The 15,985-nt window shown below is 45.0% G+C and overlaps 1 protein-coding gene across 3 annotated transcripts in view; it reads left to right on the top strand.

Annotated features, from left to right (window-relative positions):
• LOC129868982 (ryanodine receptor 1-like) overlaps positions 1-15,985 on the top strand; it is a 69,385-nt gene that overhangs the window by 30,744 nt on the left and 22,656 nt on the right. For all 3 annotated transcript variants that reach the window (XM_055943389.1, XM_055943390.1, XM_055943391.1), the window contains 33 exons: positions 91-226; positions 332-521; positions 636-750; positions 863-983; positions 1,199-1,368; positions 1,530-1,750; positions 2,022-2,112; positions 2,271-2,411; positions 2,541-2,704; positions 3,159-3,237; positions 3,330-3,419; positions 3,539-3,682; positions 3,792-3,869; positions 3,967-4,042; positions 4,162-4,285; positions 4,381-4,496; positions 4,620-4,687; positions 4,814-4,935; positions 5,140-5,189; positions 5,281-5,341; positions 5,448-5,574; positions 5,680-5,791; positions 5,937-6,018; positions 6,116-6,246; positions 6,377-6,697; positions 6,788-7,028; positions 7,224-7,311; positions 7,960-8,052; positions 8,755-8,769; positions 11,416-11,586; positions 11,709-11,768; positions 11,887-12,021; positions 12,156-12,268. In XM_055943389.1, coding sequence (XP_055799364.1) covers positions 91-226; positions 332-521; positions 636-750; positions 863-983; positions 1,199-1,368; positions 1,530-1,750; positions 2,022-2,112; positions 2,271-2,411; positions 2,541-2,704; positions 3,159-3,237; positions 3,330-3,419; positions 3,539-3,682; positions 3,792-3,869; positions 3,967-4,042; positions 4,162-4,285; positions 4,381-4,496; positions 4,620-4,687; positions 4,814-4,935; positions 5,140-5,189; positions 5,281-5,341; positions 5,448-5,574; positions 5,680-5,791; positions 5,937-6,018; positions 6,116-6,246; positions 6,377-6,697; positions 6,788-7,028; positions 7,224-7,311; positions 7,960-8,052; positions 8,755-8,769; positions 11,416-11,586; positions 11,709-11,768; positions 11,887-12,021; positions 12,156-12,268 — 4,046 coding nt within the window. The remainder of the gene's footprint in view (positions 1-90; positions 227-331; positions 522-635; positions 751-862; positions 984-1,198; positions 1,369-1,529; positions 1,751-2,021; positions 2,113-2,270; positions 2,412-2,540; positions 2,705-3,158; positions 3,238-3,329; positions 3,420-3,538; positions 3,683-3,791; positions 3,870-3,966; positions 4,043-4,161; positions 4,286-4,380; positions 4,497-4,619; positions 4,688-4,813; positions 4,936-5,139; positions 5,190-5,280; positions 5,342-5,447; positions 5,575-5,679; positions 5,792-5,936; positions 6,019-6,115; positions 6,247-6,376; positions 6,698-6,787; positions 7,029-7,223; positions 7,312-7,959; positions 8,053-8,754; positions 8,770-11,415; positions 11,587-11,708; positions 11,769-11,886; positions 12,022-12,155; positions 12,269-15,985) is intronic.

Genomic DNA, 15,985 nt, shown 5'->3' on the forward strand with positions numbered 1-15,985 from the left:
ACAAACACGTGCAGTTTCTCTGATGCAGCCGCGTATAGCACATTGGTCATCTTTCTTTCTGTCTCTTTTGTCCTGTGTTTTTCCCCCCAGGTGGTGAAGTACCTCGCAGGCTGTGGGCTCCAGAGCTGTCCCCAGCTCCTGGCTAAGGGTTACCCTGACATTGGCTGGAACCCGTGTGGCGGGGAGAAATACCTGGACTTCCTCCGCTTCGCTGTCTTCGTCAATGGTCTGTGTTTGTGGACCTCGTAATGGAATACACTACTGTTGGGATGATGTCTTTCGGTTTACCTTTCATCACTGAGCGTGGTTTGGCTCTATGCCCCCCCTGTAGGAGAGAGCGTAGAGGAGAATGCCAACGTGGTGGTGCGTCTTCTGATCCGTCGGCCAGAGTGTTTTGGCCCGGCCCTGAGAGGAGAGGGTGGGAACGGCCTGCTGGCTGCTATAGAGGAGGCCATCAAGATCTCTGAAGATCCTGCCAGGGACGGCCCCACTGTGAAGAAAGACAGGCGCTTCCCCGGCATGTAAGAGCCAAACCACTGAGGGACTGATTAAATATCTACAGTATTTACTAGTGTAGTAGATGAGAACACGTTCTCCTTTGACACGTTTTGTTGATTCTTCCTTTTCACTGGTAGGTTCCCTGGTGGGGAGGAGCAGCATGAGGAGAACAAGGTTCACCTGGGGAATGCCATCATGTCCTTCTACTCAGCTCTCATTGACTTGCTGGGACGCTGCGCTCCAGAGATGCATGTGAGTACTGAGCATTGGGAAACATTCAGAGAGAAGCCAAGGGTTAAGGAATGGAGATGGCAAGCTGCTGCGGTTCATTCTAAGACGTTGCTATTTTTTGTTTGCCCCGCAGTTGATCCAGGCTGGGAAGGGCGAGGCTCTGAGGATCAGGGCCATCCTGAGGTCCCTGGTGCCTATGGAAGACCTGGTGGGAGTCATCAGTCTGTCTGTCCAGATACCAGACTTTGGAAAAGGTGAGTCGGAGGCAAAACCATTTGGATTCACTGAACTCTTGTGCTGGCTCAAGGAAGGAGAATATTGATGAGGAAATGGAACTAAAGAGGGTTTCAGTTTAGTTTGATCACAATATATTCCATTTTATGTCTGTAATTAGTCAGAATCGTTAAATAATGTGAATCCTAACATTATTCTCCTCTTCAAATTCCCTCTGTCTTTTTGTGATGTCTAGATAACAGCGTCATTGAACCCAAGATGTCTTCCAGTTTTGTGCCGGACCACAAGGCTCCCATGGTGCTGTTCCTTGACAGAGTGTATGGTATTGACAACCAAGACTTCCTGCTTCACGTGCTGGAGGTAGGCTTCCTGCCTGACATGAGGGCAGCTGCTTCTCTGGACACAGTGAGTCATCCTCTCTCTATCTCACTACTCATATACACTACATAAGGCATTCACTTTGTCTGCTCTTATGTTCCCTTTTGATTTAGGTGTCATATAAACACTTGTGTGTGGTCTTTTGAATGCAGAGAATGTGACCGTTTAAATGGATTTCTCCCCACTAGGCGGCTTTCTGCACCACAGAGATGGCCCTGGCTCTGAACCGCTACCTCTCTCTGGCCGTGCTGCCCCTCATCACCAAGTGTGCCTTTTTGTTCGCTGGCACTGACCACCGGGCCATCATGATCGACTCCATGCTGCACACCATCTACCGTCTGTCCCGCGGACGAGCCTTCACTAAGGCCCAGAGAGATGTTATAGAGGAGTGTCTCATGGCTTTGTGCAAGTGAGTTGGACTTATTACCCTGGCACGGTTCACCTTCTAACTGTCGTTATCTAAAATCGGTCTTTCTGCATTGCGTAAGTGGAATTTCTTTCTTTGTTTCCCCTATAAGTTACTGTTAATGTCTCCTGGACATTGGGATGTCCTCTTCCGTAAACTATTTGTACAGTGAACTTTTAGTGAGTTGTTTAACCTTGATGCATTTATTTATTTATTTATTTATTATTTATTCAGATTATTTACATGTGCTTATTTATTTGCCTCTGTTTCTTAGGAATCTGCGGCCATCCATGTTACAACACCTGTTGAGAAGGCTGGTATTTGACGTGCCAATTCTCAATGAATATGCCAAAATGCCACTCAAGGTATGGACATGTCGTAACCTGTCATTGGACAACTAAAACGTTACAGAAACAAAACAAATAAATGAAGATGGCCACGTCAAGATAGTCAATGAATTTATCATCCAGATGTTAGTATGCCAGATTAAGCTGATTTCATCCTCTTATTTTGTTGGCTGCAGCTTTTGACCAATCACTATGAGCGTTGTTGGAAGTACTATTGCCTGCCCAACGGCTGGGGCAACTTTGGAGTGTCGTCAGAGGAGGAGCTGCATCTCACCCGCAAACTCTTCTGGGGCATCTTTGAGTCCCTGGCCCACAAGGTTACACTATTACACTGCTCTGTCAGCTGCATGGAAACCTAGGAAATGTTTGCCTCCAATAAGAAAACGTTGATATGGTATATCATTGTAGATTTTTTTTTTTGCTATGTTCTCTGGTTCTGGTTTCAGAAATTTGATGCTGAGCTGTTCAAAATTGCCATGCCGTGCATATGCGCCATTGCTGGGGCCATCCCTCCAGATTATGTAGATGCCAGCTACTCCTCCAAGACTGAGAAGAAAGCTTTGGTGGATGCAGAGGGAAACTTTGATCCCAAACCAGTGGAGACCACAAAGTGAGAAGGCAGTAAACCAATAGGAGAATACTCTAAAACTATTTATAAACTGGGTGGTTTGAGCCCTGAATGCTGATTGACTGAAGGCCATGGTATATAAGACCGTATACCACGGGTATGACGAAACATTTGTTTTACTGCTCTAATTGCGTTGGTAACCAGTTTATAATAGCAATAAGGCTCTTTGGGGGTTTGTGATGTATGACCAATATACCACGTCTAAGGGCTGTGTCCAGGCACTCCGTGTTGCGTCATGGGTAAGAACAGCCCTTAGCCGTGATATATTGGCCATATACCACACCTCCTCGGGCCTTCTAGCTTAAATAGATAAGACACAGTATCAACGGGTAGTGTTGATATTTTCAGAAATATTACGCAATATCCTCTGCTTTTAGCTACTGTATAGTAAGTTATGACTATGGCGTACTGAAGTCTACGATGTTTTATATTCTAGTACTATCATCCCTGAGAGATTGGATGGCTTCATCAACAGATACGCTGAGTACACACATGACAAGTGGGCTTTTGAAAAGGTCAGTAAAAATATCAACTTGAAGTGTTTGTGTATCAACATCAGTTGCACTGTGTAACTGAAGGAATTTGCTGCATGTCTGTTCACCTGCAGATTCAGAATAACTGGACGTATGGAGAAATGTTGGATGAAAATTCAAAAACTCACCCCATGCTCCGACCGTACAAAACATTCTCCGAGAAGGTAAGAGGCACAGTTGATCATTTTCTTCCGCAATGCATAGGGATTTCTGTCAACCACCGCAGGTCTTCATGTTGCTGCTCACTGATGCCCTCAGTCTGAACCAATCTCTTCCCTTATAGGACAAGGAGATCTACCGTTGGCCCATCAAAGAGTCCATGAAGGCCATGATTGCGTGGGAGTGGACTCTGGATCAAACGAGGGAAGGAGATGAAGCCAAGACTGAGCAGAAGAAGGCAGCTCGGAAGATCTCTCAGACTGCGCAGGTACGGAGAAGTGGGAAGATCAAAAAAGGATGAATAACCGTTCTTCAGATCAGACAGAGATGATGAAAAGTCTTAATGAATGTTACGAACACAAGTATGTGAATTTCAGGCAACATATGACCCCAGCCATGGCTACAGTCCCCAACCAATTGAAATATCCCACACGGCACTGTCAAGAGAGCTGCAGGTATGATGACACTGAAGTTTGGACCGTCCGTCTTATTTGCTTCACACGTTGTTATTTGACCATGTTTTTCACTTCTTTTAATCTCTCATTTGCCCAGTCAATGGCAGAACAACTTGCAGAGAACTATCACAACACCTGGGGTCGAAAGAAGAAGATGGAGCTGCAGTCCAAAGGTCAGAGGTCATTCTGTTCTTGGGGTGGGGTGGGGGGGGCGTATAGACTACGGAGTTACCAGTCACCTTTTGCTTTTAGCAAAGTAAATGGCAACTGTGTGTGTTTTGACTGTGTGTAGGAGGAGGCGCCCACCCTTTGCTTGTGCCCTATGACACCCTGACGGCAAAGGAGAAGGCACGAGACAGGGAAAAGGCTCACGAGCTTCTCAAATTTCTTCAACTCAATGGATTTGCAGTCACCAGGTAAAAGGAGAGTCATTGACGTGATAGAAGTCGTTGACGTTCTAGAAGCAACTGAATATGTATTAACAAGTCATGCTTTTGAATGCTTTCTCCAGGGGAATGAAAGACATGGAGTCAGACATCTCATCTATTGAGAAGCGCTTTGCCTATGGTTTCCTGCAGAAGCTGTTAAAGTGGATGGAGATCGCCCAGGAGTTCATAGCTCATCTTGGTAGAGTGGGCTCTGGGAGGAGGGTGGATGATAATAACCAATGAAATAGTGCTCAGTTAATGTCAGTGTTGACATGTCACTTGTTAACAACACTCCAAAATGTTGTCTTGTGTGTTTTTCCAGAGGCTGTGGTGAGCAGTGGTAGAGTGGAGAAGTCGCCTCATGAGCAGGAGATCAAATTCTTTGCCAAGGTGAGAGCAGAATCACTTTGAAACAGGCCCGTGTCGAGGGGAGGACAGATGACATTTGATTCAGCTGTTGCATGTTTACTGCAGGGGTATAACAATATATGTGATGATGAACTGTGTTTGTCTCAGATCTTGTTGCCCCTGATCAACCAGTACTTTAAAAACCACTGTCTGTACTTCCTGTCCACACCGGCCAAAGTCCTGGGTAGTGGAGGACATTCCTCTAACAAGGAGAAAGAGATGATTGCCAGGTAACTCTCGGTCACATCGTATTAAGTATATTGTTACGCCTCACTTTAGTTAGTCGGCTTTAGCCACTTTTATCTCTATTCATCCTCTCAAGTCTCTCTTTTGAACCTGTGCTGTAATTTCTCCTTTTCTCTTACCTTTATTTTCCTAATTCATTCCCTTTCTCTGCATTTCCTTCTCTTTCTGTTGGATTTCTCCTGTCGTAGTATCTTCTGTAAAATGGCTGCTCTGGTGAGACACAGAGTTTCTCTCTTTGGTAAGACATCTGCATTGTCCTGATGATTTAGTTCTGTCTCGTCCAGTCAGCCGTTGTCTTTTCCCTTATGTTTTCCTCTGCACTATTTAAGGGAATGATGCTGCTGCTATTGTCAACTGTCTTCACATCCTGGCACGATCACTCGATGCAAGGTAATCGGGCACTTGTCTGAAACGTTTTCACAATCTGAATACAAAAGGTATTGGATCAAGATTTTCTCATAGCCGTACTTATTCCTCCCTGCTCCCTATTCCTCAGGACGGTGATGAAGTCTGGGCCTGAGATTGTGAAGGCAGGGCTCCGGTCGTTCTTTGAGGGTGCAGCTGATGATATCGAGAAGATGGTGGAGAACCTCAAACTGGGCAAGGTGTCTAAAGGCAACCAGGTAAGAGCAAAGTGTCTACAAGTGAAACAGGTAGGAATGGAACTATTCCAGAACTGTTGCCTTTTGGTCTGACATGTCTTGTCCTACTGTATGGTCCGTCTACAGCAGGTGAAAGGCGTGTCCCAGAACATCAACTACACCACCATTGCTCTGCTCCCAGTCCTCACCTCCCTGTTCGACCACATCTCTCAGCACCAGTTTGGAGATGATGTCATGCGTGAGTCATATGCCATCACAGCATTCATGTGATGACACAGCATTCCAGTTTACTTACTCTCAAAACTGTGAAAAAGTGTCTTGTTGATTTTAAAAAATTTAAAAGATGATTTTTTTTTTTGTGTCGGTGTGTTCTTGGTGGTCAGTGGATGATCTCCAGATGTCGTGTTACCGCATCATGTGCGCCATCTACTCCCTGGGCAGCGTCAAGAACCCTCATGTGGAGAGGTGAGTCTGGATTAGGCTCTGTTTCTCTGTGTTAACAGTACAGCTATACAAACCTGATCATCTGTGAGTTTGACTGGCCTTGACATCCCTCCTCCAGGCAGAGGCCAGCCCTGGGAGAGTGTCTGGCCCATCTGGCGGCTGCTATGCCTGTGGCCTACCTCGAGCCCCATCTCAATGAGTACAATGCCTTCTCTGTTTACACCACCAAGACCCCCAGAGAAAGAGCCAGTGAGTGTCCATCTGCTTCTGTGACGTGTTCTCTGTCCAACCCCTGACTTTTGAGTTCCTCAACACTCTATCCTCTAACCTCCCGTCTATCTCTCGGTCTCTCTCGCTCTGTCTCTGTCCATGTCCATAGTCTTGGGTCTGCCCAACGAGGTCCAGGAGTTATGCCAGGACATACCAGAGCTAGACATTCTGCTGAAAGAGATCGGGGACTTGGCAGAGTCAGGTGCCCGTTACACTGAGATGCCCCATGTGATCGAGATCACTCTGCCCATGCTGTGTAACTACCTGCCCCGCTGGTGGGAGAGAGGATTAGAGAACTTCCCTGAGCTGGAGGGCCAGATCTGCACCGACGTCACCTCTGACCAGCTCAACCAGCTGCTGGGCAGTATCATGAAGATCGTGGTCAACAACCTGGGCATCGACGAGGCCTCCTGGATGAAGAGGCTGGCTGGTGAGGTTGCCACAATGCTGTGTGTGTACTATGCCTGTCTGTGTGTGTTGTCTTGCCATCTCACCATGGCCACTCCTCTTCTATCCCTAGTCTTCTCCCAGCCTATTGTGAGCAGGGCCAGGCCAGAGATGCTCAAGTCCCATTTCATCCCCACCATGGAGAAGCTGAAGAAGAGGACAGGGAAGGTGGTGGCCGAGGAGGACCACCTGCGTATGGAGGGGAAGGCCGAGGGGGACGAGGAGGAGGGCACCATCAGGGATGAGTTTGCTGTGCTCTGCAGGGACCTGTACGCCCTCTACCCTCTCCTCATCCGCTATGTGGACAATAACAGGTACAGCACACAGGCAAACTAGTGGTCAGTCATGTTTTTTCTTTAGAAATGTACACCCTTTCATAGCCAGTATTTTACTGTAACAGTCCATGTCAGAAGCCATTCCCCCTGCCAGTTGTCTTTGCCTACATGTGTGTTGTGGTGTTGGCGGTCTCTCGGTTAGTAGGACCTTAAAGAGATGTCCTCCATTTGCAGGGCGAGGTGGTTGACATGCCCGGACCCAGATGCAGAGGAGCTCTTCAGAATGGTTGGAGAGGTCTTCATCTTTTGGTCCAAATCTCATGTGAGTAAATGGTTGAAAGGTGACAACTTTTTCTGTCATATCACCAGCAGCATACCACCCTGCGTCCCACTGCCGGCTTGCCTCTGAAGCTAAGCAGGGTTGGTCCTGATTGGTTCCTAGATGGGAGACTAGATGCTGCTGGAAGTGGTGTTGGAGGGCCAGTAGGGGGCACACTTCTCTCTGGTCTTAAAATGATTGAATCCCAATGCCCCAGGGCAGTGAAGGGGACGTTGCCCTGCGTAGGGTGCCATCTTTCGAATGGGACGTTAAACGGGTGTCCTGACTCTCTGTGGTCATTAAAAATCCCATGGCACTTTTCGTAAGAGTAGGTGCGTTTACCCCGGGGTCCTGGTTAAACTCCCGACCTGGCCCCATTTCCATCATGGCCACCTAATCTTTCCTAATATGCATATATCACTCCTTACCGCTCCACCATGCTAGTTGATGTGTGGTGAGCGTTCTGGCACAAAATGGTTGCCATGCGTCACCCAGGTGAGTGCCACACATTGGTGGTGGATGAGGTGAGTTTCCCTCTTACTGTGTCAAGCTCTCTGAATACCTCAGTTGGTGCTATGTAAACCCAATCTATTATTATTATTATTATTATTATTGTTATTCCTCTTCTTTCTCTTTCTTGTGTCTCTGTAGAACTTCAAGCGAGAGGAGCAGAACTTTGTGGTGATGAATGAGATTAATAACATGTCTTTCCTCACTGCTGACAGCAAGAGCAAGATGAGCAAGGTGAGACCGTCTGGGGTTAAAGAGCCGTTCAGTTACCTTCAGCAGTGTTGTGACGTGTTAGACTGATGTCAGAGGATTTGGCAAGACAATGAATTTCTGAAACGTCGGTCATAAGTGAGGTCATCATTTACGCCTCAGAAACAATGGAGCCGGCGTTTCGCTTCACGTCCTGCGTCATTTGCTTTCGAATGTTTCAACAGCGAAAAAAAAAAAGATGTCTCACGTACTTAATTGTCAATTCATTTTTTTAATCTTCTCCTAGCCTATTGGAGCTAACCATGTTGTGTTTAATTTACCTATACAACTCGGGTGTATCTTTTTCAAAATTGTGTACTTGATATCTGCATAGCACAATGCTGTATCATCACTGACAATAACCCTACAGAAAAGGCTCTTCTTTCAAGTCTTTTCCCTACGACATCTTCAGCAGGTATTGTATATTGGAAACCTTTAAAAACATTATTTTGTTTTTGCTAGATCATTTTGGCAACTTTTTCAGCCATGTTTTTCATGCCGGCCTTGGCCTCTCTCTCTCTCTCTCTCCGTTTGAGGACTAAGAGAAGCATACGATCCTAATCTATAAGATTAGGCCGTGTATATGTCAGTAGAGAGGTCGAGTATTGTAGCGATAGCAGGTGTGTTAAGTGTTCTCTCTTTGACTGTTCCTTGTCCTCTTTCTCTGTGTTGATGCTGGGTTTCCAGGGCAGCGACTCAGAGGTTAGACTTTTGTTTCTGCACGACCGCTGTGCTGACCGCATGGCACCTCACTTTGAGGGGCTTTTCATCAACCCCTCCGACACACTGGCACACCGGGACACCACAACCACACTTCTAGCGTGTTCCAATACAACACACACACACAGCTAGCGGCCAAATACTTTGTATATAGAGACAGGTGTGCATGTCCACTCAGTAACTAGCTACGTGTTTCGCACTCTACTGCAACACCAATGGGACGAAACTGGGTCCAGTATTTCACATGTTTATATCTGCACTGTGACACACAGAAATAGAAAACAGTTGGTCTGAATTGACTTACATGCGTCACTGATATGCTTTGGATCCAGTTACACTGTCGACAACACTGGGGACAGGCTTGTGTTCACATATCTAGACGGTGACATACACTCAGCTAAACGTCCAACTCTTAATCTCTCATAAAACATTTACTGGTCATCTGCATAGAATTACATTCATAAACACACGTGTGTGACAGGCACAGTAGAAAAGGCCAGATAAAAGCGGCATACTGATACAACACTATTGGACGAAGGGCCGGGCCATCGTGGGCCACCCTCAGTCCTGCCAGTGTGTGACGGGGGGAGTCTGGAGGAGCTTGATGAAAGTACTCTGCCTTAGAGTCGGGCTCATGGCACTAGGCTCCGCACGAGGCCTGCCCAAAGCAGCAGTGGGAGCAGAGTGCCATCATCCTGCCAATGAGTTTGCACTTAGTTGATTGTAGTTGGGTTGGAGTCATCTTGTCATGTCTTTACTTGTCTGTTGAAGGTTGGTTGGTCTATAGCGTTTGTGATCAAGCTCCCTCCGCAAGGGGATTCTGTTAGCCCCTCTCTCTGCGCTCAGCACTCACTCCCTTTAACTGTGTCAGACCATGGCTTAGCTTCTTCATATCCCCCAGTCAGTCTCCACCCACCCACCTGTCCCACTTTAACCCTGACCTGACACTATATTTAACAGGACTGAAGCAGGTCTCTGGGGACAAGCTCTATACTACCCTATGTAGAATATGCCCGATGTGACTTTACCTCACCTCATTCTATTTTAATCAAACCTGTCTTCTAAAATCTCCCCTAAAACCATCACACCCACCTTCCTCTAAACTAGCCTTATTCGTAACACACTCCTTGCATTGAAGTACTTGTTTGGAGAAGCGGTTGAATCTGCCTGGGCTTATCAGTGGCTTTGAAACACTCCTACCACTCACACACACACTCACAGGGAAACGTAACGGGGAAAAGCTAGATGCACTTTTTTCGGCATGAAGGGCGTACTCTGAGATGCAGATACATAGAGCAGTTCAACTGTGACACATTGTTCTCACTTTTCACCACTGCAGATTCCCTTAGTCCTTCAGTGCATTTATCTACGACACATTCTCTGTTCGTAGCGACTTTGCCATAGAAGTAGCGGTTAGAATACTCATTTAATAGGGTCTCTATGGGCTTTGCATCCTTTCCTGTTCTGTGGGGCGGCCATTACTGTGGGGTCCTCTGTTATCTTCACTCCTTTGGCCATCCTCAGCCTGCTGTATGACACACACACACACACACACACACACACACACACACACACACACACACACACACACACACACACACACACACAAAAGCTTGCTGGGGACGTCAGAAAGGGCAGACAACAGACAATGTTCCCTCACAGAAACAGCACAGGAGTGCGGGAGGAGAGCACAGGGGCGACGGGACGTATCCCACAGACATTTGGTTTGCTTGTGTGATTTGCTAGTTGGTAGCTAACACCTTTAGTCTGATTCTAGTTCCCATCAACATGATGCTACTAACAGCAAATAGTTTTGTGTGTTTTCAACAGGAGCGTCTGTTACACTCCGACACCATGTAACGTATTCATTCTTCACCTAGTTCTGCTGGTGCCAAACCCACCTGAGAAACATACCTTAGAAGGTTGTTTTTCACCAGTGTTTCCATCGAATGCTGGATGATGTTTCACGTGGACGTAATGTGTGTGCTGTAAGCATGTTTTTATCTGTGCAGTTTGACTGATTTCCTGTCCTACAGATTAGAATGATTCCTTTCAGTTGTCGTCCCCCAACCCCCATCACCTTCCACCCCAGCCCCAACCCCCCAGTCCTTCTCAATCCAGTATTACATTCTCACATTCCCCTCCCATTACCAGCCAGGAGTTCAGAGATTCGGATCATTATGGTGCTGAGATGTAGCCCTCATTCTGGGTATCCGTAGGTTGCTCATTCAGTACATTGCTTGTCCACATGCGGCAAACACGGAAGGATATGATAATGTAAAAGAAGTGACCTAGACTGAAGGGTTCAGAGAGGAGTCCATGGCTCTTGATATTACAGGGTGTTAATTATTGGTGTGGTGATAGCTACTGTCCGGGTGAACAGGTAGGTGGACACTGTCTAACTCAACAGGTCATTCAAATGAGAAGCAATGGTCACATGTCCACTGGAATACAGGTAGCAAGTTGGGAATAATGCGTGTTGTGACATTGAATCAGTGCTGTCGTGGGTTCAATGCTAAGCAGTGTTAATTGATACGTGGTACAGTGCCCCCACATAGTGGTTGTGGCGCCAACCGTATGTATGAGGAAGACATGCGTAACGCCTTGGTCCCTCCTTATGTTCTCCAGGCTGGTGGCTCAGACGTGGAGCGTACCAAGAAGAAGAGACGGGGAGACCGTTACTCTGTGCAGACGTCACTTATTGTGGCTGCCCTGAAAAAGATGCTCCCCATCGGCCTCAACATGTGCTCCCCTGCAGATCATGAGCTTATCAACCTGGCCAAGATCCGATACTCGTTGGTAGTGTGCCCTCGGCTGTCTTGAATAACTCTGCCATAGTAACCATGTAGACTAGTCTTATGTGCCGGACCATAGGGCAAAGAAATTGTTCCCAAAATAAATATCAAAACATTTTCTTCCAGAGGGACACCGATGAGGAAGTAAGGGAGTTCTTGCAAAACAACCTGCATCTTCAAGGCAAGGTAAGATGGAGTGGGTTGGTACAGTAAAGTGATACATGGTGTTCCTCCAGCTGCAGTGTGTGTTCCCCCAGCTGCAGTGTGTGTTCTCCCAGCTGCAGTGTGTGTGTGTTGTGTCCAGGTAGAGAACCCGTCCATGCGCTGGCAGATGTCCCTGTATAAGGAGATGGCAGGGAAGGCTGAGGATGCTGATGCTCCAGAGAAAGTGGTGAAGAGGGTGCAGGAGGTGTCAGCTGTGCTCTATCACATTGAGGTGGTGAGTAGAGTAGCACACCCATTTTCAATCCTACAGCATCAATATAATCCTACAGCGTCCCTATAATCCTACTTGACACACATGGCATGATGTCAGTGGTGCCGTTTCTCTCAGTTCTTTCTTCTCTCACTTAGACGGAGCACCCCTTCAAATCCAAAAAGATGGTGTGGCACAAACTGCTGTCCAAGCAGAGACGCAAGGCTGTGGTAGCCTGCTTTAGGATGACTCCACTCTACAACCTACCCAGGTCAGAGAGACTACTACAGTCTTGTATTCAAATACATATACACAGCGTGTACAAAACATTAAGAACATATTAAGAACATATATGAACATTCAGAGCAACCCTGCAAAATGACCTCCAGCAGGCCACAAATGTGCATGTGTCTGCTCAAACGGTCAGAAACAGACTCCATGAGGGTGGTATGAGGGCCCGACGTCCACAGGTGGGGGTTGTGCTTACAGCCCAACACCGTGCAGGACGTTTGGCATTTGCCAGAGAACACCAAGATTGGCAAATTCGCCACAGATGAAAGCAGGTTCACACTGTGCACATGAGCACATGTGACAGACGTGACAGAATCTGGAGATGCCATGGAGAACGTTCTGCTGCCTGCAACATCCTCCAGCATGACCGGTTTGGCGGTGGGTCAGTCATGGTGTGGGGTGACATTTCTTTGTGGGGCCGCACAGCCTTCCATGTGCTCGCCAGAGGTAGCCTGACTGCCATTAGGTACCGAGATGAGATCCTCAGACCCCTTGTGAGACCATATGCTGACACATGCACATTTGTGGCCTGCTGGAGGTCATTTTGCAGGGCTCTGGCAGTGCTCCTCCTTGCACAAAGGCGGAGGTAGCGGTCCTGCTGCTGGGTTGTTGCCCTCCTACGGCCTCCTCCACGTCTCCTGATGTACTGGCCTGTCTCCTGGTAGCGCCTCCATGCTCTGGACACTACGCTGACAGACACAGCAAACCTTCTTGCCACATCTCGCATTGATGTGCCATCCTGGATGAGCTGCACTACCTGAGCCACTTGTGTGGGTTGTAGACTCCGTCTCATGCTACCACTAGAGTGAAAGCACCGCCAGCATTCAAACGTGACAAAACATTAGCCAGGAAGCATAGGAACTGAGAAGTGGTCTGTGGTCACCACCTGCAGAACCACTCCTTTATTGGGGGTGTCTTGCTAATTGCCTATAATTTCCACCTTTTGTCTATTCCATTTGCACAACAGCATGTGAAATGTATTGTCAATCAGTGTTGCTTCCTAAGTGGACAGTTTGATTTCACAGAAGTGTGATTGACTTGGAGTTACATTGTGTTGTTTAAGTGTTCCCTTTATTTTTTTGAGCAGTGTATATATATATATATACATATATATATTTATAACATTCTATTGGTTGCAAGAGTTTTGTATAATAATTTCAATTGAAAAGGTTTTGAATCCGGTGTCGTTTTTCGTATAATTTCATAAACCACGTTCCATGGAATCGATACATCGAAAATGTCTTCCCAACTATTTTGCAATCTATATGGTACAGCTGTTTTATTTTTTGGTCCTTAAATGAAACTGTTACATATTTTAATTTATCACAATTTTCCTTAACAAATGTTGGTCTTTAATACAGGGCCGACAGACCAATTCCTTACTTTTTCCACTTTCCTCTTTCATTTTTGCGTTAATGCTGCAATTAGTTGGTTGTAATTTTGGGTAAAGCAGACATTTCCATATATTTTTGTTAACTGCATGTGTGACATATCTCCACCAGTTCTATTTATGATATAATTTACAAAGTTTATACATTTAAAATAAAAAAAATAATGGTTCTTTTATATTTGAGTAAATATTTGTTGTATTATTTGTTCTGTTTTTTCTGGTTGATTAAACTGAAATTGCAACCAACGTTCTATGGCTTGTTTTAAAAATAATAATATTTGTATCGTTTTCAAATAAACTAAAGTGAGAGGTTGTAATCTGAATAAAGGGAAAAAGGCCATTCTTGAACATGGGGAAGACGTTCTTACTAATTTGCTAGAGAACCAGTTTGGATTGAATTATAACTTTTGTACGACTGACGCCTTTAGTGAGCTGTCTAATGCTTTAATATTTAATCATTTCTGCCCTCCGAATTCATATCATTATATAAATAGGCCCTTTAAATTTTGTCTTGATTGCCATTCCAAATGCCATTCTTTTTTGCTCATATAATTACAAAAACGGGTCGCTAGGTCTAGGCAAGACCATAAGCAAATGGGTGAACTGTGATATGACTAAGGAGTTAATCAGGGAGAATTCTTCCGCCTCAAATAGACAGGTATTTTCCTTTCCATGGTAGCAAGATCTAATCTATTTTTGCTAACTTTTGAATAACATTTATTGGCGTAAGATCATTTCTTTCTTTCGGGATATGTATACCGATAATGTCCACATCCCCGTCATACCATTTTATTGGTAAACTACACGGTAATGTAAAAGTTTTATTTTTTAGTGATCCAATACGTAATATGGTACACTTATCATAATTTGGTTTTAATCCAGAGAGGTTAGAAAAAGTATCTAGATCCTCTATGAGGCTGTGGAGGGATCCAAATTGTGGATTTAAAGAAAACATGAATCATCAGCGTACAATGACACCTTTGTTTTTAAGCCCTGGATTTCTAACCACTTGATATCATTGTTGGATCTGATTTTAACAGCTAAAATTTCGATGGCAATAATAAATAGATATGCCGATAGTGGACAACCTTGTTTTACTCCTCTTGACAGTTTAAAACTTTCTTATAAGTAGCAATTATTTACTATTTTACACCTATGGTTACGAAACATAACTTTAACCCATTTTATAATAGATTCTCCAAAATTGAAATATTCCAGGCATTTATATATAAACTCCATTCGGACTTTATCAAAAGCCTTTTTCAAAGTCAGCTATGAAAACCAGGCCTTGTTTCCCAGATGTTTCATAGTGTTCTATTGTTTCCAGTGCTTGTCTTATATTATCTCCAATGTATTGTCCATGTAAAAAATCTGTCTGATTAATAATATCCGACAATACCTTTTTAATTCTATGCGCTAAGCATTTTACTATCATTTTTGCATCACAACACTGTAGTGTAATAGGCCTCCAATTGTTTTAATGGACTATATCTTTATATGTACCACTTGGATCCTGTTTCAGCAATAATGAAAGCAGACCTTCTTGTTGAGCGTCCGATAATCTACCATTTATTTAGGAGTGGTTAAAACATAACGGTCCTCTGAGTATATCGGTCCTCTGAGTATATCAAAAAAGGTTCCCGGAGTCGCCTCTTGACTGTTGACGTTGAGACTAGTGTTTTGTGGATACTATTTAATGAAGCTGGCAATTGGGGACCTGTGAGGCGTCTGTTTCTCAAACTAGACACTAATGTACTTGTCCTCTTGCTCAGTTGTGCACCGGGGCCTCCCATTCCTCTTTCTATTCTGGTTAGAGCCAGTTTGAGCTGTTCTGTGAAGGGAGTAGTGTAGTACACAGCGTTGTACAAGATCTTCAGTTTCTTGGCAATTTCTTGCATGGAATAGCCTTCATTTCTCAGAACAAGAATAGACTGACAAGTTTCAGAAGAAAGTACTTTGTTTCTGGCCATTTTGGGCCTGTAATCGAATCCACAAATGCTGATGCTCCAGATACTCAACTAGTCTAAAGGCGGCCAGTTTTATTGCTTCTTTAATTAGAACAACAGTTTTCAGCTGTGCTAACATAATTGCAATAGGGCTTTCTAATGATAAATTAGCCTTTTAAAATTATAAACTTGGATTAGCTAACACAACGTGACATTGGTACACAGGAGTGATGGTTGCTGATAATAGGCCTCTGTACGCTTATGTAGATATTCCATAAAAGATCTGCTGTTTCTAGCTACAATAGTCATTTACCATGTCTACACTGTATTTCTCATCAATTTTATGTTATTTTAATGGACA

The sequence above is a fragment of the Salvelinus fontinalis genome, chromosome 13 (genome assembly GCF_029448725.1).
Source record: "Salvelinus fontinalis isolate EN_2023a chromosome 13, ASM2944872v1, whole genome shotgun sequence".
Taxonomy (NCBI): domain Eukaryota; kingdom Metazoa; phylum Chordata; class Actinopteri; order Salmoniformes; family Salmonidae; genus Salvelinus; species Salvelinus fontinalis.